This window comes from Mus pahari, chromosome 10, assembly GCF_900095145.1.
Source record: "Mus pahari chromosome 10, PAHARI_EIJ_v1.1, whole genome shotgun sequence".
Taxonomy (NCBI): Eukaryota; Metazoa; Chordata; class Mammalia; order Rodentia; family Muridae; genus Mus; species Mus pahari.
Window position 1 is genome coordinate 60,228,808 of NC_034599.1, and position 22,615 is coordinate 60,251,422.

Sequence of the window (22,615 nt, forward strand, 5' to 3'; positions counted from 1 at the left end):
GGGAATTGAACTCAGGACCTCTGGAAGAACAGCCAGTGCTCTTAACCTGCTGAGCCATCTCTCCAGCCCTTTTGTTGATTTTTTTTTTTTAAAGATTCATATTTATTTGCTTTTTGAATATTTTGCTTGCATGTATGTCTGCATCATGTTATGCAGTATCCTTGATGACCTGAAGTTTCAGATCCCCTGGAACTGAAGTTACAAATGATTCTTAGCTTTGAACCCGAAGTTAGTAAGTTAGTATTCTTAACTCCTGAGGTATTTTTTTCTCCCTTCCTTTTTGAAATATACACTCCCCCACCTCTGTCTGTGTGCGAGTGTATGTGTCTGTCAAACTGTCTGTGTGAATGTATGAGGTGCCTCAGGCTAGAAAGAGGGTGTTAGGTCTCCTGGCGTTAAGACAGTTATGAACTGTATTTTGGATCTTCTAGAAAAGGAGCAAGTACTCTTAATCACTGAGCCATTGCTCTCTAGCCTTGGTTCTAGTTATTTGAAACAGTCTTAATATAGCCAGGCTGACTTCAAACACAGTATGTATCTGAGTATGACCTTGGACTGATCCTCTTGCAACACCTAAGAACTAGGATTACAAACCTGTGCTATGATTCTAGTCTGGTTTTATTTTTTTCTCATTGTATAGCCCAGACTAATCTCAAGCTAGGAATTCTCCTGCCTGGTTTCCTGAGTGCTAGAATTGCAAGCTACAGGCGTGTGCTACCTTGTCCTTGCCTGGATCGGGGTACTCCTGTGTGTATGTGTGTTTCTGTGTGTGTGTGTGTGTGTGTGTGTGTGTGTGTGTGTGTGTGTGTATTTTGTGTTTCTTTGAGATGAGGTGTTAAAAGTAGCCCAAGCTGGCCTTGAACTATGTTTTAAAGACTGGGATTAAAAGTATGCACCACTTAAAAATGTATACTCCAGTAATATTAAATACATATTAAATATTTAATTATTATAATTTGTATCTGTGATGTGTGCTTATGGGTTTATATGCCATAGCACATCTGTGGAGTCCAGAGGACATCTTTGTAGAGTCAGCTCACGCTTGCTTGCTTGCTTTCTTCCTTTTTTTCTTCCTTCCTTCCTTCCTTCCTTCCTTCCTTCCTTCCTTCCTTCCTTCCTTTCTTTTTGAGACAGGGTATTTGTTTTGTAAACCATGCTGGCCTTGAACTCAGAGACCCACCTGTCTCTGCCCCCCTAGAGTTAGTATTCTCTAATTTTCATGGAGGTTTCAGGAGCCAACCTGAAACCTCCGTTCTTCAGACTTGCACATCAAATACCTTTATCTGCTGAACCATCTTGCCAACTGTACATTTTACAGTGTTAAATCATTACCACCATCTGTGTCTATAGCTTTTTAATGTAAAACCAAAACACTGCCCAACCAAAACTGTCATTCCTCCACCCCTCACAACCACTGTTCCGATCCTGTCTCTCATTCTCTCCTGAGAGAACCCAACAACCATATAAGTGGAGAAGCGTGCAAATTTTGAAAGAAGTGATTCGACCTTCAGGTAACCAAAGAGACAAAAGCTGTCATGATTATATTTATCTTCAAGGTACAAATAGTACACAAAAAATATAAATATAGTACATGAAAGACCTTTTTTTAAAAAAAAACAAAAACAAAAACCTGTTTGTTTGTTTTTTTAAATTCCTGTCGTTTTAAATTCCTGTCATGTTTTAAAAGAGCCACAGGTGGTTAAGACCTCTATGATTTTGCTGTTAAAGAATTGATCTGAAAACAGTGCATTTTGACAGAATCATCTGAGACCTGGCTTGTTTCTGGAGGCACTTTTTCTCTTGGTGTGTAGCTTTTCTGGGAAAGCCAGCATGTTTCAACCTTTTTGTGTTCAACCTTTATTTACTAGGACTTGGTCCATTTTAAGATTTTATTTTATGTGGGTAAATATTCTTTACTGAATGTATGTGTGCCGTGTGTGTGCCTAGTGCTTGCAGAGAGAAGAGGTGGTCGGAACTCTTGGAACTGTGGTTGCTAGGACTCCAACACAGGTCCTGTGGGAGAGCAGCCAGTGCTCTTAACCACTGAGCCTCCTGGGAATTTAGGGAGACATGCCAGCATGGGTATGGAAACTAACAGACTTCCTTCTCCCTGCAGGTATTTCGTGTGGGCGCATTCATGTGCCAGTGTTAGGAAGACTGGGGGCCTTGGACACTCAGGTTCTGCGCAGAGCTCCTCTTAGAACCTTTTCAGAAACACCAGCATACTTTGCCTCAAAAGATGGGGCAAACAAGGATGGCTCCGGAGATGGAAATAAGGTTATTTTTGTCTTATTGGCACCTATATATTTCCCATCTTTAAAGAGCTAAATATAATAATAGTGTTCTGTGTTCTGTAGGAAATATGAATTACATAAAATGATTTGAAGAGTCTGAGTTGATCTTATTTTGTATTCTGTTGGTTAGTTTTGTTTTTTTGAGGCAGTTTTCTTGTGACTTAGGCTGCCCTGAAACTTGCTGTGTAACCCAGGCAGCACTGGAATGGGATCTGCTTACTTTAGCCTCCTGAATGCCCACCATACCCAGCTTACTCAGTGCTTAATTTGTATTATACTTATATGCTCACTGTACTTTTTTTTTTTAAAAAAGATTTATTTATTATATATAAGTACTATAAGTACACTGTAGCTGTCTACAGACACACTAGAAAAGGGCGTCAGATCTCATTACAGATGGTTGTGAGCCACCATGTGGTTACTGGGATTTGATCTCAGAACCTCTGGAAGAGCAGTCAGTGCTCTTAACTGCTGAGCCATCTCTCCAGCCCTACTCACTGTACTCAGTAAGCAGAGAATAAAGTGCTAATATCCTAAGCATCAACTGTCATTAAATAGTGGCATGATTAGTCGGAGTGAGGAATATCCATTTTCCTACACAAATCTAACTGCTGCAAGTGTTTAAGAAATGGCTGCTGCTGGCGGTGGTGGTGCACACCTTTAATCACAGCACTTGGGACATAAAGGCAGGTGGATCTTTTAAAGTTTGAGGCCAGCTTAGAACCACAGAATAAGTTCCAGGATAGCCAGGGCATCACAGAGAAACTCTGGAAAAACCAAAAAAGAAAGGAAGGAAGGAATGACGAAAGGAAGGAAGGAAGGAAGAAAAAGGGGAAAAGGGAAGGGGAGGGGAGGGGAGGGATGGGATGGGATGGGATGGGATGGGATGAGATGGGATGTATAGATTGAGCTTCAATTCCTAGCATCCACATGGCAGCTCACAACCATCTATAACTCCAGTCCCAGAGATCTGATGCCCTTTTCTGTCCTCCACAGGTACTACACATATGTGTTGTGCAGGCAAAAAAGCCAATACACATAAAATTTTAAAATAAAGATTTAAGCTGGGTGGTGGTGTGCACATCTTCAATCCTAGCTCTTGGGAGGAAGAGGTAGATGGCTCTCTGTAAGCTCAAAGCCAGCCTGGTCTATAGAGTGAGTTCAAATATTTGGCAAGTCTCCTGATCCAACCTTTTGAGCACTGAGATTATAGGTATGAAACACCAGCCTGGATTATTCCTATAAGTAACTTTAAAAAAATCTCATTGAAAATGAGAAACATTAGCTGGGCAGTAGTGGTGCACACCTTTCGTCCCGGCACTTGGGAAGCAGGGGTAGGGGGATCTCTGTGATTTCGAGGCCACCTTAGTCTACAAAGTATGTTCCAGGACAGCTAGGGCTACGCAATGAAACCCTGTTTCGAAACACCGAAGAAATATTTGTCTGTGTGTGTATACACCATACATTATATATATTTTTAAATATATTTTTTAAAAAAATGGCTTTATAGTAACTAGGACTGATTTTATATTTATAGTAGATCTTTTAACACCAGTGGCTATAGATACAAACCATACTATTATTTCCAGCATGGAAATTGTAAAAAAAAAATTTTTTTTTTAAATTTATATATGTATTTATGTATGTATGTGAGTATACTGTCACTGTCTTCAGACACACCAGAAGAGGGCATCTGATCCCATTACATATGGTTGTGAGCCACCATGCTGGGATTTGAACTCAGTTCTCTTAACCACTGAGCCATCTCTCCAGCCCAAAATCGTAAAATTTTACGATTAATACAAATTGTTGTTTACAACTAAACTACATGAAACAAAAGTGATTTACTATCTTTTTCTCTTAAATGAACATTAGAAATCAGTGACTGAAGGAAGCAGTAAGAAATCAGGCTCTGGGAATTCTGGGAAAGGTGGAAACCAGCTTCGCTGTCCTAAATGTGGTGACTTGTGCACACATGTGGAGACCTTTGTGTGTAAGTATTTTGATTCTCTTTCCTCTTTTGCTACAGGCATAGAAATTGTATATTATACAAACCAGAATTATTTTTGCCCTGACATTTTGATTCTCTAAATGTTCTAAAAACACTAAAAATTCCTAGGGCTGGTAGCACTTTGCATTCTGAGAGGAGGAAAGAAAATATTTGCTTAATTTGCTTAAATATATTCATTTCAGATTTGGATTTTGTGAGTTTTCCTGAGTGTATTTATTGGATTTTAGAAAAATCTAAGACTTATTTATACTATATTGCTACATCTTTCAAATGCTTTGTCTTGGTTAGGGTTTTATAGCTGTGAGCAGACACCATGACCAAGGCAAGTCTTATAAAGGACAACGTTTAATTGGGACTGGCTTACAGGTTCAGAGATTCAGTCCATTATCATCAAGGTGGGAGCATGGCAGGATCTAAGCAGGCATGGTGCAAGCAGAGCTAAGAGTTTTCTACATCTTCATTTGAAGGTTACTGGCAGAATACTGGCTTCCAGGCAGCTAGGATGATAGTCTTAAAGCCCACACCCACAGTGACACACCTAGTCCAACAAGGCCACACCTTCTAATAGTGCCACTCCCTGGGCCAAGCATATACAAACCATCACAACTTTGTTAAGTAGCTCATATGCCAGGAAGACCAGTCATTTATGTATTAAGGTAATTTCTTCTGGGCAGTGATATACCAGAAGTGAGAACTCTCAATTTTAGAAAGTGTTTGATGATTATTAATGGTTCAGGCTACTTCTGAACTGTAAGAGCAAAGTGCATTACAACAAATGACTCATTGCCTACATGCTTTAGAGCTAATTATAATCAAGGGAAATTGCACTGTACCACGTGTCAGTCTTCCCAGGCCCCTGTCAGAAGTTTCTTTCTTTATTTTTCTTTTTCCCTCCCGCCCCATTCCTTTATTTCTCTTTTTTTTCTTTTCTTTGCTCCCCCCTCTCCTTCCTTTCTTTCCCCAAGCTTTGAGAGAGTCTTGCTGTATACCCAACTGCCCTTGAGCTCCACAGTCTCATCCTCCTAAGTACAGGGATTACAGTCATGCCTCACTGTACATTTTAATATCAATACTTTAGTTACATTTTCATAGTTACCATTTTTATAGTTTTGGGAAGTCTTTTTTGAGATAGAGTCTCTACATAGCTCCTATTGTCCTGGAACTTACTATGTAGCCCATGCTGGCCTCAAACACACAGCTCTGCCTGCCTTTGCCATTTGAGTGCTGGGACTAAAGGTGTGGATGCATCACCAGCCCTGCTCATAAAATAATTTTAAAGTAACTCTACTGGACAGAGGTATTCTTCATGGGTTTACCTGGTGAAAGAAAGAACCAATTAGAATAAATTGTAATTTAGATCACTGTATAAAATGAAGGTGGTAGGCCTGAACATATTTTCTAGACAAAACTGACATGATGAAATAAAATTCTAGAGTCTGGGGGTTTCTGTCACCCACTCTGTAAAAGCACTATAGTTTTGTTTTTTTTTTTTTTTTTNTTTTTTTTTTTTTTTTTAGATTTATTTATTTATTATATGTAAGTACACTGTAGCTGTCTTCAGACACTCCAGAAGAGGGCGCCAGATCTTGTTACGGATGGTTGTGAGCCACCATGTGGTTGCTGGGATTTGAACTCAGGACCTTCGGAAGAGCAGTCGGGTGCTCTTACCTGCTGAGCCATCTCACCAGCCCAGCACTATAGTTTTAATTTGTGTTTTGCCAGTAACCTGTATATAATGTCTAGTATCATTTGGCCATTCGTGAGTGTCCTGTGGCTAGATAACTATTTGAAGGCTTCCTACATTTCTAAATGAGGTATCTAATGTTGAAGAGCTCCGTATGTATTCTAGGTACAAGACCCATGTCTTCACAGTTCTTTTAAAAACAGTATAGCAGGAGTCTGCAAACATTTGCTGGAAAAGGCCAAACAGAAACTATTTCAGGGTTTGTGGACCATGTGGCCTGTTGCAGCTATTGTAAGCTGCATTTGTGTCAGGTACTGTCCTTGTTTCTGTGACACAGTGCTGACAGAACTTAAAAAGAGGAAGTATTTATTTTGGCTCATAGTTTTAGAACATTACTTGGCCTTGTGTACTTGGACAAGAACACGATGCCAATGGGAATGTGGAAAAGAACCGTTCATTTCATGGCCCAGAAACAGAAAGGGAGTGTCAGCAGTCTATTGACTTTCCCTCTCCTTCTCTCATCAGAGTTTTCATTCCATTGATCTCTCTCTCTCTCTCTCTCTCTCTCTCACTCACTCACTCACTCACTCTGTGTGTGTGTGTGTGTGTGTGTGTGTGAGACAATTTGAAGGAGGTGGTTCTCTCCACTTTCACGTGGCTCCCAGGGATCAAACTCCGGTCATCAATCTTGGCAGCACACACTTTTACCCTCTGGGTCACCTCACTGGCCCTCTTTTGCTCAGCCCAGGCCCTCCGTCCATAGGAGTGTATGGCCCGCTTTAGGGTATTTTTGAGAATTAAAAATTATGCCTTATAAATTCATGTCACCTCCATAGTATTTCAATAAATAAAACTGAGTCATTGAATGTGAGTATATACCAAACATGCTTCATCATAAACTCGTATTACAAACCCAGTATTCAGGTTAAACGTAAGCTGCCCTTCAGTGTCAAGTACAGATGAGACACAGTGCTGTTTAATCTCTTTCCCTTTGACCTAATTTCCTGAGAGAAATATTTTGGTCTTCTGTTTTCAAGCCAGCTTTTCCTGTCACACAGCCTGGACTAGACAAGAGGCGTCTCTGCCCTTTAATCCTTGCCCTGTTTACCATCAATAACAGCTGTGAACTTGTACCTCATTAGAGAATAAAGACGCTCACTGTTCTGTCTTCGATGGGAAATAGTGGTTACATATTTTAACTTGTGTTAATTTTTGAATTTGATGGCTTGAATTTTTTTCTTTTAGTGTTTATAAGTGATTAGTAAATACAAAGCATTCATAAATCAGTCCTCTTGTCATTTAAAGTTTACTCTTAGATCATCCAGAATGTGTGTTTGTGTGTGTTCATGCACGTGTGTATGATTTATCGTTTTCATAGAGTATCTTTTAAAAGTTTTTTTGAAGCTTCATTTTATTTTTTGAGAATATTTTTCTTTTTTTGGTTTTTTGAGACAGGGTTTCTCTGTATAGCCCCGGCTGTCCTGGAACTCACTTTGTAGACCAGGCTGGCCTCGATTGAGAATAATTTTTGTTGTTGTTGTTGTTGTTGTTGTTTGTTTTTCAAGGCAGGGTTTCTCTGTATAGCCCCGGCTGTCTTGGAACTCACTTTGTAGACCAGGCTGGCCTCGATTGAGAATAATTTTTAAAAATTACTTTGTGTATGGATATTTTGCTTGAATGTTTGTCTGTGTGCAGTCCCCAGAAAAGCCTGAAGAGGGCATTAGATCCCCCAGAACTCAAGAGTTACAGACATTTGTGAGGCGCCATGTGGGTGCTGGGGAATGGAACCTGGGTCCTCTAGAAGAGCAGGCAGTTTTCTTAGCCATAGGCTCATCTCTCCAGCCCTTAGCATTTTGTATACATTTTCACAATGTATAGGTGTATATGTATCTCTGTGTGGGTAATGCCTGAGAACAAGTGCCCACAGAGGACACAGGCGTTGGATCTCCTGGAGTTGGAATTACAGGTGGTTGTGAGCCCTCCTGACATGGGTTGTGTGAGCAATATCAGTTCCACTATAAGAGATGTTGTTCTCCTGTTCACTGAGCCAGCTCTCCAGCTTCTAGAATAACTTTTTTTCCTTAATTAAAATTATTTCCATCAAATTTGTTCCCCTTCCCCAGTTCCTCTCAGATTCTTTCTATCTTTCTATCCACAAAATATTTTAAAAAGTTCTTTTAAAAAAAATTCACCAGGCAGTGGTGGTGCACACCTTTAATCCCAGCACTTGGGAGGCAGAGGCAGGCCGATTTCTGAGTTCAAGGCCAGCCTGGTCTACAAAGTGAGTTCCAGAACAGCCAGGGCTACACAGAGAAACCCTGTCTTGAAAAAACAAACAAACAAACAAAAAAGAAAACAAAATGAAAAAAAAATCAAGAAACAAATATATTGGGTTGGAGAGATGGCTCAGTGGTTAAGAGCACTGACTGCTCTTCTGGAGGTCCTGAGTTCAATTCCCAGCAACCACATGATGGCTCACAACCATCTATACAGCTATAGTGTACTCATATACATAAAATAAATAAGCCTTTTTTGTTTGTTTGTTTGAGACAGGGTTTCTCTGTATAACCTTGACTGTCTTGGAACTCACTCTGTAGACCAGGCTGGCCTTGAACTTAGAAATCCACCTGGCTCTGCCTCCCAAGTGCTGGGATTAAAGGCATGGGCCACCACGCTCGGCTAAATAAATAAATCTTAAAAAAATAAAAAGACAAAATAATGCCAAAGCAAAACAAAACAAAGGCCACAAAAATCCTGGTGAGTTTGTTTTGTGGTTGTCAACTTCTCCTGGGCGAGAGAGAACTGGTTCTCCTTTCCCAGCAGGTATTAATAATCAGTTACAGATAGCTCCTTAACCCCATGCCTACTTACCCTCTTACCCTTCTGGTTAAACCTGTACAGGCCCTGTCTGTGCTGCCACACTTCCTCTGAGTCACTGTGCATCAGTCCTGTTGTGTCTGGAAGACACTGTTCCCTAGAGTCATCCAGATTCTATTACCTAGCACCTACATGAGGGAGGGCTCACAAATGTCTGTAACATTGAGTTCTGGGAGATCCAATGCCCTCTAAAGGCTCTGTGAGGACTGCACACGTGTAGTGTACAGACAAACATGCAGGCCAAATACCCATACACATAAAATAATTTTTAAAAATTATTTTTATAAAGTAAAATGAATCTTTAAAAAAGGCTTTAAAAAAGATATTCTATCAAAACAATAATAAAGCAAGCTTGTGCATCTGCCTCCAAGTGCTGGGATTAACCTAACCAGTTAGTCTTTAGAAATGTTGACTAATCTTGTTGGCTCTGTATTACACAGGTAACTAAAGTTGTAGTGGATTCATAAGTACAGTGGTAGCGGTATCATGTTCTAAAGACAACACCCTTCCTCGTCTTCTGGTTCCCAGCATGCTTTCTGCCCCTTTTTATTCCATCCTTGTTTGGGGGCTGGAGAGGATTGATGTAAGTGTCTCACTTAGTGCTAAACACTCACTAGTCATTTGTTCTTAGCACTTTGACCATTAACTGCTGACCACCACAAAGAAGCGCTTCCCTGTGAAGGTTGAGGACAGCAATCATCTATCTATAAATATAGTTAGAAAGCAGTTTGACAACATGTCCATTTAACAAGACAGAAGTAGCAAGTTCTACCTCTCCTACCCCAAGGACCTTTGACCTCTGAAGTCCTGGGGTTCTGACCTAGTTTAGAGTACCCGGCATGAGTTCCTTCCTGTGAAACAGGCTTAGTCAACTTCAGAAGAGGTTGGTTATTACCATAACCTTTGAGCCACTGTTGCACCAGCGGCTACATGTTCCCTGGCAGCAGATCAGTATTGTAGCTTGCAGTTTGGCCAGGGTGAAAAGTACCCCAGTGGCCTACATAGCACCTTCTGGCATATGAAAGCCAGCCAGTAGGGAAGAAGATTTCATGTTAGTTCCAGCTTGATTTCTCTATGTCCTGCAACCAAGTGTGTTGTATTTTTAAGCATTATGTCATTATCCTCTTGTTTTCGTGGTTATCCACGTGGCAATGGCACGTGTTATTTTGGGGTTTTCTGGGCTCTCCCTGACCAATTCATAGTGGGAGGTAACCCTCCACCTGACATTGAGATACCCTTTAAAAAAATTATACTTCAGACCAAGATTTTTAAAAATTGCATATGTATGTGTGTCTGCTTGGGCTTATGTGTGACACTTGTGTACAGGAAAGTAGAAGAGAGTTTTAGATCCCCTGGGAATTTGGTTATAGACTGCTGTGAGCTGCCATGTAGGTGCTGCGACTAGAACTTAGGTCATTTGCAGGAGCAGTAAGCATTCTTAACCATCAGGCCACCTCTATAACCTAAGCTACATTTTCTAAATTAACTTACATAGTTAATTTACTTACTTCATACATCTTTAGTTTGGGTTAACCTACCTCTCCTTTCTCTCATCATATATTCTAAATTGGCTTGTGTTTAAAAATGGGACTAGGTCTGGAGAGACAGCCCGGTGGGTAAGAGAGCTTGCTATTCTTCCTGAGGATCCACATGCAGATTCCAGCATCTGTGTCGGGGGGGGGGGGGTTACAACCACCTGTAGCTAGCACCGGAGATCTGAAATCCTCTTCTGCCCCCCACCCCCACGCCTCTACACATGGTGGATGGGAGGCAGAGGCAGCCAGATGTCAAGATCAGCCTGGTCTACAGAGTAAATTCCACAGCAACCAGGAACCCTGTCTGGGATATGGGAGAATGTATCTCTTACATTTTTAGCAATTAAAATCACTTTCAGTACTGAAAGTTTTCATAAAAATAATAGAAAATCTACTCACTGCTTTGTCACAGTTCATTCAGGTATTTCAGCAAAGTAGATGATTCGTCTGTATTCTCAAACTAGGTTTAAAATTATCTCTAGGGGCTGGAGAGATGGCTGAGCGGTTAAAAGCACTGACTGCTCTTGCGAAGGTCCTGGGTTCAAATCCCAGCAACCACATGGCTCACAACCATCTGTAATGGGATCTGACACCCTCTTCTGGTGTGTCTGAAGACAGCTACAGTGTACTTACATATAACAATAAATAAATATTAAAATATATATATACCTAGTAAATGGAAACTGGATTACAACCAGATCTCTTAATGAATATTAGATCAGGAAAAGAATTTAGTGGAAATTAATAAAATTTTTAACTGCTTTTTATACATTTATTTATATGTGTGCATGTGTAGAGATCAGTGAATAGTTTTTGGAAGTGCAATCTCTCCTGCCATGTGAATTCCAGGATTGAACTGGGCTTAGAAGCACTTACCTTGACCTATTTATTGACGATCTCCTTGGCCCAGTTTTTCTGTTGGTTTTTCCACGCTTGTTTTTGTGTTTTGGTACAAGGTCTTACTTTCTGGCTTGTGCTGGCCTGTGACTATACTCAGTATGACCTTGAGTTTTTTTCTTTCTACCTCAGTCTTACCAGGGTCGAGATTACAGCCAGTAGACAAAAAGTCAACTCGCTGTGGCTGTGACACTGAGTCACATCCCCAGCCCTACAGTGAGTTTTAAGATGAACACTACTGAAATTATGTATGAAGTTTTCCTCTTTTGACCTCTTTTTTTTCAGCTTCCACACGTTTTGTTAAGTGCGAAAAATGTCATCATTTCTTCGTTGTGCTGTCGGAAGCAGACTCAAAGAAAAGCATAATTAAAGAACCCGAGTCCGCCGCAGAGGCTGTGAAGTTGGCATTCCAGCAGAAGCCGCCTCCGCCCCCCAAAAAGGTAGAAAGAAGCCTTCTCTCCTGCAGACATTCCATTGCTGCCCTTCCTGTTTGTTACATCCTGTCACTGTCTACATAAGCTCATCAGGTGTTTACCTGTTTTGTTGTTTTGTTTGTTAGATTTTATTGAGACCCATGTCCCTAATTGCCTGGGTTAACCTTGAACTCTCCAAGTAGTTCAGGATGAACTTCCGGATCCTCCAGCCTTCACCTTTAAAGTGCTGGTAGAATGGGCACTTCTATATAGTGCCTAGCTATATACGGTTTTTGGGGTTTTGTTTGTTTGTTTGTTTGTTTGATTTCGAGACAGGGTTTCTCTGTGTAGCCCTGGCTGTCCTGGAACTCACTCTGTAGGCCAGGCTGGCCTCGAACTCAAATCCGCCTGCTTCTGCCTCCCGAGTGCTGGGATTAAAGGCATGCGCTACCATGCCCGGCTTTAATTTTTAATTTAATTTAATTTGTGTGTGTGTGTGTGTGTGTGTGTGTGTGTGTGTGTGTAGTGAATATGCACATACATGTGCTCTTGCTATGTGTGTGGGGATCAGAAGACAACTTCTAGGTCTGCTCTGTGTGTGCCACCATGGCTTTGATGGTATGAACTCTTTGTACACGTTTCAGATAGTGGGATTTGGTCTTGTGAAGAAATGACAGAGTGTGCACTGGTTCCTCTGACAACACTGTGTATTTTTGAGAACCCAGAAGCTGGAACTTGTTGGCCGGTGTCCTAGCATGTGCTGGATGTCTGCACACTTGGACTCCTTGTCCTCTGTGTTCAGGGTATTCATGTGTGTCTGACTCCATGCCTATTGGGGCAAATTTAGTATTGCTGAGATAGAAACTGAGGAATGAGTAAGATTTGAAAAAAAAAAAAAAACAACAAAACTATAGTTTAAGGCTAAAGAAATGGTCATGTAAAATAATTTAATAGTAAGTTTTATATCTTTGCTAATTTGTGAAGATTTTGGACATCTGGATCAAAGTTCTAGAAAATATATAAGTGATTTAACTTTTCAGGAATTGATCAATATTAATAGCTCCTGCGTGTGTGTGTGTGTGTGTGTGTGTGTGTGTGTGTGTGTGTGTGTGTGTATGTGTTTATTACAGAGACGGTGCTACTATGTCACTCAGGCCGGCCTTGACCTGCCTCTACCTCCCACATAGTAGAATTAGAGGCCTGTGGCACCATGTGCAGATCCTTCTTTATTACAAACTCAAGAAATTGATGCTGGTTCCAAGAGTTGGTAATATGAAGTGTGAAACAGCTTTAAGTTTTTGTTTTGTTTTGTTTTGGTTTTGGTTTTTTGAGGCAGGGTTTCTCTGTACAGCCCTGGCTGTCCTGGAACTCACTTTGTATACCAGGCTGGCCTCGAACTCAGAAATCCACTTGCCTCTGCCTCCTGAGTGCTGGGATTAAAGGCATGCGCCACCACGCTCTGCTAGCTTTAAGTTTTATTAACAAAAGTGAGTTGATGATGTGGTTCATGGGCAGAACACTAAAGCCAACAATCAAGCCCTGGGTTTGATCCAGGCCCTACCCTCCCCTACAAAAAGGAAAGAACGAAATTTTAAGCTTGGGTAAAGGAATAACTTTTTTTTTTTTTTTTTTTTTAGTTTTAGTTTTAGTTTTTCAAGACTGGGTTTCTCTGTGTAGCCCTGACTGTCCTAGAACTCACTCTGTAGACCAGGCTGGCCTCGAACTCAGAAATCCGCCTGCCTCTGCCTCCNACCAGGCTGGCCTCGAACTCAGAAATCCGCCTGCCTCTGCCTCCCGAGTGCTGGGATTAAAGGCGTGTGCCACCACGCCTGGTCCAACACTTCATTTTTAATGGGAACTTCTTTTCAAATTTGAAACTCTTAAGAAAATGTGTTTAGCTTGTAGTTTCGAAATGTGTTCGTTTTTATGATGGTCCTAATCAATTGTTAATGCCTAATCACTTTTCAGATTTATAACTACCTCGACAAGTATGTTGTTGGCCAGTCGTTTGCTAAGAAAGTGCTTTCAGTTGCCGTGTATAATCATTATAAGAGAATATACAATAATATTCCAGCTAATCTGAGACAGCAAGCAGAGGTTGAGAAGCAGACATCATTAACACCTAGAGGTCAGTGTTTTTGGTAATTGACCACAATGTAGATTACTATGCTTCATCTTTATTTGTAACTCTCATTTGAAAATCTTACCATAGCACAATATTTAAATTATCTCCCAGTAGATTATGAAATTATTTTGGTGCCTTATCAGTAGCTTTTTATTGTTGTTAAGTAGTTGAGAATAAAAAAATGTCAAAGTACATAAACTTTTGTTAAGGTAAGTATTGTTTCTTAAAACTTGTGAGTCACGAGCTGGTGAGATGGCTCAGCAGGTAAGAGCACTGACTGCTCTTCCACAGGTCTTGAGTTCAAATCCCAGTGACCACATGGTGGCTCACAACCACCTGTAATGAGATCTGACACTCTCTTCTGGTACATCCAAAACCGGCTACAGTGTACTTATGTATGATAATAAATAAATCTTAAAAAAAAAAAAAAAAAAAAACAACTTGTGAGTCACAAAGTTAAAAATGTGTGTGTTTTTTTTTAAAAGATTTATTTTATTTATTATATGTAAGTACACTGTAGCTCTCTTCAGACACCAGAAGAGGGAATCGGGTCTTGTTACAGATGGTTGTGAGCCACCATGTGGTTTCTGGGATTTGAACCCAGGACCTCTGGAAGATCAGTTAGTACTCTTAACTGCTGAGCTATCTCTCCATCCCCATAAAGTGTGTTTCTTGAAGATCTCTTTAGGAAATGTGTGAGACGCTCAGTTGTGGCAGCCCTGCTTGGCCCTCACAGCTTGCCTTTGCCTTTGCTAACAAGCAGCACAGAGCCAACAAAACCTTGAAGGCTGCTGGAGGAGAGGTTGCGTGGCTTTGAAGGCTTGAGATTACTGTAGACAGACCACTGCAGTGCTCTGGCGACTCTAGCTTTTGTCTTTTGGATTTGGGATACAGAATTTGATTTGCCTAAGTCAGAGATGATAACTTAAGAGCATATTTAACATTTTTTTGGCGGGGGGATTGGATGCAGCTACAAAATATGAGGTTAAGGGCAAATTCGTAAGTAATTTTCAGTATATTTCCTATTACTCTGAGATTCTAATATATCATTGTACTACGCAATGTCAATTTACTGTAGACAATAAAGTATAGCAATAGAATTGATTTTTTTAAATATAAATTATAATGCAAATAAAATATAAATATTTAGTTTTTTATTTTGTTTTCCAGGGAGCCCTGATTTCTGATCTAGATCTAAAAATACAACATTTTAGGTTCTTTTAGTCATTATCATACTCATTAGTCATTATCAATTTGAGAAACTTCTGCTAATGCTTTTAAGTAGCTACTAAAAATATAACTGCTTTAATGAAGACACTGTTGACCTGTTGAGCTTTTTGTAAGAGTTATGTGGTAATATGAGTTGACCTTATTTTTAGAAGGTGGAAGTCATACGTAATGGTGGGCATAGGACCTTCATTTTTATAAGCTCCAAAGGGCGCAATCTTGTCATACAGCAACTATTTTCTAGTTCTTTTATATCAGTCATTAATATCTCAGTTGTAGGAGATGCTAGAAGAGCAAAAAGTTTCACATTTATAGTATGAAGAACTTCAATTCATGATGCATAGGTTATTATTCTCTTAAAATAGACAATACTTTAATAGATAATTAGTAGATAATTATTTTAAATTCTACTATGTGACTATTAGTACCTGGGCAACCATCATTAAGCTTGGTGTAGGTTTTTTAACATAGAAAGGATGTTGCATAGAAATTGTTTCATAACATAAAAAGTGGAAAACTGAGTACATCCTTTAAATTAATTTGGAAGAAGGCAGGAAGTAAACATGCATTCTTGCTGCCCCAAACTAAACACATATATAATATTTCATATTGCCCTTTTTATCTCCTTTCTTAGAGTTAGAAATACGAAGACGGGAGGATGAGTACAGATTTACAAGTAAGTCGCCTCCTCAGGTCCTGTCTGTACTCTGTTCCTGAGGTTACCTCAGGGTGCATCTCAGTGGCAGTGGTGATCTGCTCGCCTGTGCGTTACCAAGAAGGGTTATTTAACTCTCGTGCTTCATTTAAATGTCTCTTTTATATGCAATACGTAACTTTGGAACAAGCTTTAAAAAAGATTTTGCCAGGGGAATGTGGTGGCGCACACATTTAATTCCAGCTCTGGAGAGGTAGAGGCAGGCAGATTGAGCCTGGTCTACATAAAATTACATAAAATGAAGTTCAGGACAGTCAGGGCTACACAGAGAAACCTTGTCTCAAAGTAAGCAAGCAAGCACGCGCGCACATACACACACACACACACACACACACACACACACACACACACATGTAAAACAACAAATGAACAAATGAGAACAGATATCCATGGAAGCCAGGGGTGTTGGATCCTCTGGAGCTGGAGTTCCAGGTTGTCGTGACCTGCCTGTTGTGGATGCCGGGAACCAAACTCAGGTTCTGTTCAAGAGCAATATGCACTCCTAACTCTTGAGCCATCTCTCCAGGCCCTTATCTTTTCTGGACCAACAAGTTGGCCAAATGAGTAAAGACACTTAATGTGCCAGCTTGGTGACTGAGTCAGTCAGTACTCACATAGTAGCTCCACACAGTGGAGAAAATGGACTCCCACCATGCCTTCTGACCTCAGCATGTGTGTTGTAGCATAGAGGGAAACCAATCTAATACAAAAGTCAGTATGTCTAATTAAAATTTTTTGTTGCTGTTTTTCTAGATGGGGTTTCTCTGGGTAGCACTGGCTGTCCTAGAACTGGCTCTGTAGACTAGCCTGTAATTCAGAGATCCACCTACCTCCTAAGTGCTAGATTTAATGACGTCCACCACTGATACCCAGCTAGATTTAATTTTTTTAAAGAGAAAATTATATTGTCTCTGGTGTGTGAGTGCATGGGTCTGTGCATATCTGTCTTTGATATAGTGATCTATTTGTGTAGCCAAGGCTGACCTTGAATTGTAGAGTGTTGAAGTTATAGGTATGTGCCACCATACCTTGACCAAGATATTTTTACATCTATGGAAATACTGATATTCAATGAGTGACACAGTAAGACAAGACATATTCTCAGTAGAGCTGGAGAGAGAGCTCAGTGGCTAAGAGCACTGACTGCCTTTCATTGGCAGCTCACAACTATATGAAACTCCAGTTCTAGGACATCCAGTTCCCCTTTTGACCTCCAAAGGCAATAGCAGGCAAGTGGTGCACAGACATGCATGCAGGCAAAATACCCATACACATAAAGATTTTTTAAAAAATACATACAGTTAATGCAATAGAATTAAGTTATGTAGAAGAATATAAGATCTAAACCAAGTGTGGTGGTACATGATTGTAATCCCAGCACTCAGTGAATTTAAGGCCACTTTGAGCTACACCAAAAGTCTCAGGCTAGTTTGAATGCACATAGACTCTCAAATCTAAAGATATAATGAAATATGCAATCAATACTAATAAATTTAGGCTGATATCTAGTGAAAGTAGTATAAGTTAGTGTAAGAAAGTCTATAGTGATTAGTGACACAGACACAGATCTGTTGAGCTGCGTGTCACTGATCATCACTGTACCCTCTCTGCTCACAGCTGTCATTGTGGAGAACCGTTTACAGAGTAAGGCCAAGCAGAGATGGAGGGCTACCTGAGAGTAGACATCTCAAAGTATAATCTAGGGTACCACTCATAAAATAGAAATCCACATCACCTTTGCCAGTTTGTTTCGTTGTGTATGCGGCCAGCACAGCACATGGAGGTCAGAGGACAACTGCCAGGAGCTGCACTTGGTTGTTGATGCAGCGTCTTTCTTGTTTCTGCTGCTCCAAGCCAACTGTGCATCTCTCAATAAAGGCGATAGATTTCACATGCATTCCAGGGATCAAACTCAAGGTTGTCCGCATTATCCTGCTAGTGCTTTTACCTGCTGGACCACCTCTGTAGCTCCCTGAATAAATAAAACACACGTGTATCATGTAGCTTTATTGTAATTTATTTTTCTCTTGTAATTTAAAAAAATTATCTAAATCAGTCTTTTCTATTGGACAGAGATAAGTCAAAGTCACGACCTTTTTTTTTTTTTTTTTTACTACAGTTCCTAATTGTATTTCCCAGAAATTAATTTTTTTGCCAATAGCAGCTAAATTCAGACATGCACATTCCCTAATGTGGATAATAATAATGTGAATTACTACTCTGATGTTTACAACTCAAGTTCTGTGTATATTACACTAGTATTCTTAAGACTAGACTAGCCTCTAGCTGTAAGCATGATAATTAAAGTGATGATTGATGATAGACTAAGACAAATGATCATGGATGACTGCTGAGCTGTTATTCTGTCTATTGGCTTGATTAAATGGTCACCAGACAGAAGTAGCTTAAAAGGAAACCCAGGGGCCTGAAGAGATGTCTGAGTGGTATAGAACACTTGATGCTTTTGTAGAGGCACTGTGTTCACTTCCCAACACTCACATGATGGCTCACAACCATCTGGAACCCCAGTTGCAGGAAATCTAATCCCCTCTTTTTGACCTCCAAGGACACAGGCATACTCGTGGCGCACATATATGCAGGCAAAACATTCATACATATAAAATATAGTATAAAATCCAAAATTATATACAAGTAAAATGTAGTCACATACCTTAAGTGATGAGAACTGGGAACAATTTGGTACTTTACTAAGGTGGAAAATCTTTAAAGACTCTGAGTTATTCTAGCCAAGAGGAAAAAGAAGAATAAGCATTTGTTTTTATAAGCTAGTTAAATATTTTGTTTGTTGAAGGGACTAGAAGGATCCTGTTGATACCCAATAAAAAAAGTTGTTCAGATAAGGACATTGATAGTGAGATTTACCACACTTGGTTTCCTGCTACACTAAAAGAAACATTTTTACAGGACGAGGAGACTGGAGAAAGCCAGTGTCATGGTATTTTCATATTGTAGCTGAAGTTAGGCAACTTTCCATGCTTCCATAAGCAGGAGGCAGCCAAACTGAGACTAGAACTCGTTTCCTAGTTCCCTGTTTCTCCCCTTCCCCTTCCTCTCCCTCTTCCTCTTCCTCCTCCTCCCCTCTTCTTGTGTCCTTATGTAACACTGGTTGGCCTGGACACCCACTATGTAGTCCTGACTTCCCTTGAAATCAGAGATTTGCCACCCTCTGTTTCCTGTACTTGTGTTCTCCAGTACTTGGTCTCATTGTTTTTGTCTATAGTCCAGCCTTTCATCTGTTCAGAAAGTAAGAAAGATGGACAGATAGACCTTAATTTTACATAGTATTTTGAATCAATTATGATTATCCTGATAACATCCAACTATGTGTTTGAAATTAATAGGCAGGTGATAATGCTGTTTTATAGACAGAACAGAATCAGCAAGTTTCTATAACTTGTGCAGGGTTATGCAGCTCTTTAGTGGCAAGGGAAGGCTGACAGCTGAAGCATGTTCTGTTGTACGATACTCTGAAGAGCACACTTGCACACTGATATAACTATGGAGGAGAGTTCTCTTCTAGTTCCTTTCTTTGAAGCTCATTGCTTTATAAGCATGTATTTATTAGCATTTGCCATTAGTCAATTTGAACTTCTCTTTTTTGGGTAAAACAGTACTAAAAATATTTGAGTTGTTTTTCAATAAGTGCTTCTTGATTCTGGATGTAGATTTGTATGGAACATTTTTCAAGTAAATTCAGGTGCAGCTCTAGTAACCCCTGTGTTCTTTTCCCAGAGTTGCTTCAGATCGCTGGAATCAGCCCACATGGCAATGCCTTGGGAGCGTCTATGCAGCAGCAGATAAACCAGCAAATGCCTCAGGAAAAAAGAGGAGGTGAAGTGTTGGATTCTTCTCACGATGATATAAAACTTGAAAAAAGTAATATTTTGCTGCTTGGACCAACTGGGTCAGGTAAATAACATTTTGGGAAACTTAACTATGTATTTTTTAAAATAGAGGATGATACTATAACCTATACCTTGTAATAATAGTGGATTCCAGCTCTCATGCCTGCGTGTAATCCTAGCCGCTGGGAGGCTGGTGCTAGAGGATTGCCACAAGTCTGAGGCCAACCAGGTTTACAGCATGAGAACCTGCCTCAAAAACAAAACGAAACAAAATCTAAGATTGCTCCGGCTGTATGATTATTATTCACTGTTGGATCGTAAAGTGAATTTGAGATATTAGAATACCCTTTGGGCTAGTACCTAACTTTGTAGTTAACGTATTAATATATCAATCTGTAACTTTGTAAAAGGAATAATAGAATAAGGACTGATTATAGTAGAGAGCATGCATAGCATTTCAGTTTCATGTCATACTTTAGGGTTGGGGGGGGTTGTTTTTGTTTTTTGTTTTTTGGGGTTTTTTTTTGGTTTTGATTTGTTTTTTAAGAAAAATTGTAAGACAGTATATTTTTAGTTACTTTTTTTTGTTTGTAGGTAAAACCCTGCTGGCACAAACTTTAGCTAAATGCCTTGATGTTCCTTTTGCTATCTGTGACTGTACAACTTTGACCCAGGCTGGATATGTAGGTGAAGATATTGAATCTGTGATTGCCAAACTACTCCAAGATGCCAATTACAATGTAGAGAAAGCACAACAAGGTATGTTGTAAGTATAGCTTGTCTGTCCCCAGATGAAGTGTCTTGAGAAAACAATCTAGCATTATAAAATAGCCTAATTCTCATTTTGAGTCAAGGGCCGACATTTTCTAATTGTAGAAAAGCGCACAGTGTTACCCACTTTCAGGCAGGCTTGTGGGCTTTGTCTTAGGGCTGTTACTCTCCACTTGGTCCTTATTCTCAGTGGCGTTTTTGTTCTTAACTCCTCTCCAGATTTCTGGGGGGGGGACAGGGACAAGGATGGGAGAGTTTAGAATGGATGAGTGTAGCTTGTTCTCCAAGGTTGTCATAGATGCTTCATTTCCTTTCTCTGAGTACTTCATGACGATCCTAACAGCTTCCTGGTCAGAGTCCGCTAAGGCAGTGGTTCTCATGACCACTTTGGGTTCACATACCAGATATCCTGCGTGTCAGATACTTACACTATGATTCATAACAGCAAAATTATAGTTATGACTTAGCAGTGAAATAATTTTATGGTTTGGGACCCCACAAGACGAGGAATATTAAAGGGTTTCAGCATTAGGACGGCTGAGAAGCACTCAGTGCTTTAAGACAAATCTGTCGGTGATAGGCCATCAAAGTGGGTCAGCAGAGCAAAGCACTTGCTTCTGAGTCTGATGCCCTAAGTTCAGTCCTTAGAGTCTACATAGTGGAAGGAGAGAACAACTCCTGCAAGTTGTCTCCTGACCTCCATGTGTGCCATGATACATGTATGCCCATAGACACACAAACATACATACACACACTGAATACTTAAATGCGTGTGGTGTGGGGGAATAGATGTGGGGAAGAATAAACTGAAGTTTAACTAGTGTTGGCAAATGCCTCATGCTATATCTCTCACTTTAGCATAAGGAAAAGAATTGAAAACATTTTACTAGTATAGATAATTGTTGTCAGACAGTGTTTAAGTTATTCTCAAATTGTATGCTGTAGAATTAATTCCATAATAGTTATATAAAAGATGAATAAGAAAGATCTTATATTCTTAAGTGACTAAGCCTTTACATGTTAAGTGTTAAAAAAATTAATAACTTTGCTTTGTAGCTATGCAGTCTTTTAAAGCTGAGACTGTCTTGTGCCTTTCTTTTTCATATTGTAAATAGAATCCTCCTTAAATTATAGGAATTGTCTTTCTGGATGAAGTAGATAAGATTGGCAGTGTGCCAGGCATTCATCAGTTACGGGATGTAGGTGGAGAAGGCGTTCAGCAAGTAAGCAGTTGAATATTTTGTTCAAGCCCACTAAAAGGAAGGGAATACATCAGCTTCCCAAGTATTGTACGTTTGGTTTCACATTCAATTAGATTCAGTTTTATTTCTCCCACCCTAAACTCCATATACCACTTTGTTTGTTTGTTTGTGTTTGTTTGTTTGGGGATTTTTTGAGACAAGGTCTGTGTAGTCCAGGCTGCTCTTGAATTTTCAGCAGTACCCTGCCTCAGTCTGCTGGGGTTACAGGCCTGTTCCACCACTCCTAGCTTCACATACTCTTTAAAGTAGATCAGATCCTAAAAAGAGGTTTTTAAATGATTTTAAATAAGAAATTAATTACATTTCTTGGGGCTGGAGAGATGCTCTGTGGTCAAGAGTACTGACTGCTCTTCCAGGGGTCCAGAGTTCAATTCCCAGCACCCACATGGCAGCTCACAACTGTCTGTAACTTCAGGATCCAACACCCTCACACAGACACCCATGCAGGCAAAACAGCAATGCACATAAAATAAAAATAAAGGAATTTCCAAAAAGAAAGAAATTGTGTTACTTAGGAAATTTAAATGATTTTAATCTGGTTCATTTTTATTCTTCAAAGACCCTCTTAATCATTTCCAGAAAGCTGAAAACTAGATACAAATACCCCATGCATGTTTCTTCATATAGGATTAGCATAAAAGCCCAGATGTCACTCAATGGTAAAATGCTTGTTTGCCTTTTATGCTCAAGGCTCTGGGTTCAATCCTTAGAACCAAAAGAAGTAGGGGAAGAAGAGTTGAAAAATAAAAGAGAAAAGAAAGAGAAAGAAAAGAAAGCAGACATGGTGGCATTCCTGTCGTCCCAGAGACTGTGTGGGACAAGGAAGATCAAGAGTTGAGTGTCGGGGCTGGTGAGATGGCTCAGTGGGTAAGAGCACCCGACTGCTCTTCCGAAGGTCCAGAGTTCAAATCCCAGCAACCACATGGTGGCTCACAACC

The 22,615-nt window shown here is 40.0% G+C and overlaps 1 protein-coding gene across 2 annotated transcripts in view; it reads left to right on the forward strand.

The window, feature by feature from the left end:
* Clpx (caseinolytic mitochondrial matrix peptidase chaperone subunit) overlaps nt 1-22,615 on the forward strand; it is a 39,020-nt gene that overhangs the window by 6,836 nt on the left and 9,569 nt on the right. The window contains exons 2-9 of one of the 2 annotated variants that reach the window (XM_021206243.1): nt 2,117-2,277; nt 4,170-4,287; nt 11,584-11,738; nt 13,680-13,839; nt 15,698-15,739; nt 19,532-19,708; nt 20,239-20,403; nt 21,550-21,638. In XM_021206243.1, the coding sequence (XP_021061902.1) occupies nt 2,117-2,277; nt 4,170-4,287; nt 11,584-11,738; nt 13,680-13,839; nt 15,698-15,739; nt 19,532-19,708; nt 20,239-20,403; nt 21,550-21,638 (1,067 nt within the window). The remainder of the gene's footprint in view (nt 1-2,116; nt 2,278-4,169; nt 4,288-11,583; nt 11,739-13,679; nt 13,840-15,697; nt 15,740-19,531; nt 19,709-20,238; nt 20,404-21,549; nt 21,639-22,615) is intronic. The other variant, XM_021206244.1, reaches the window with a different exon arrangement.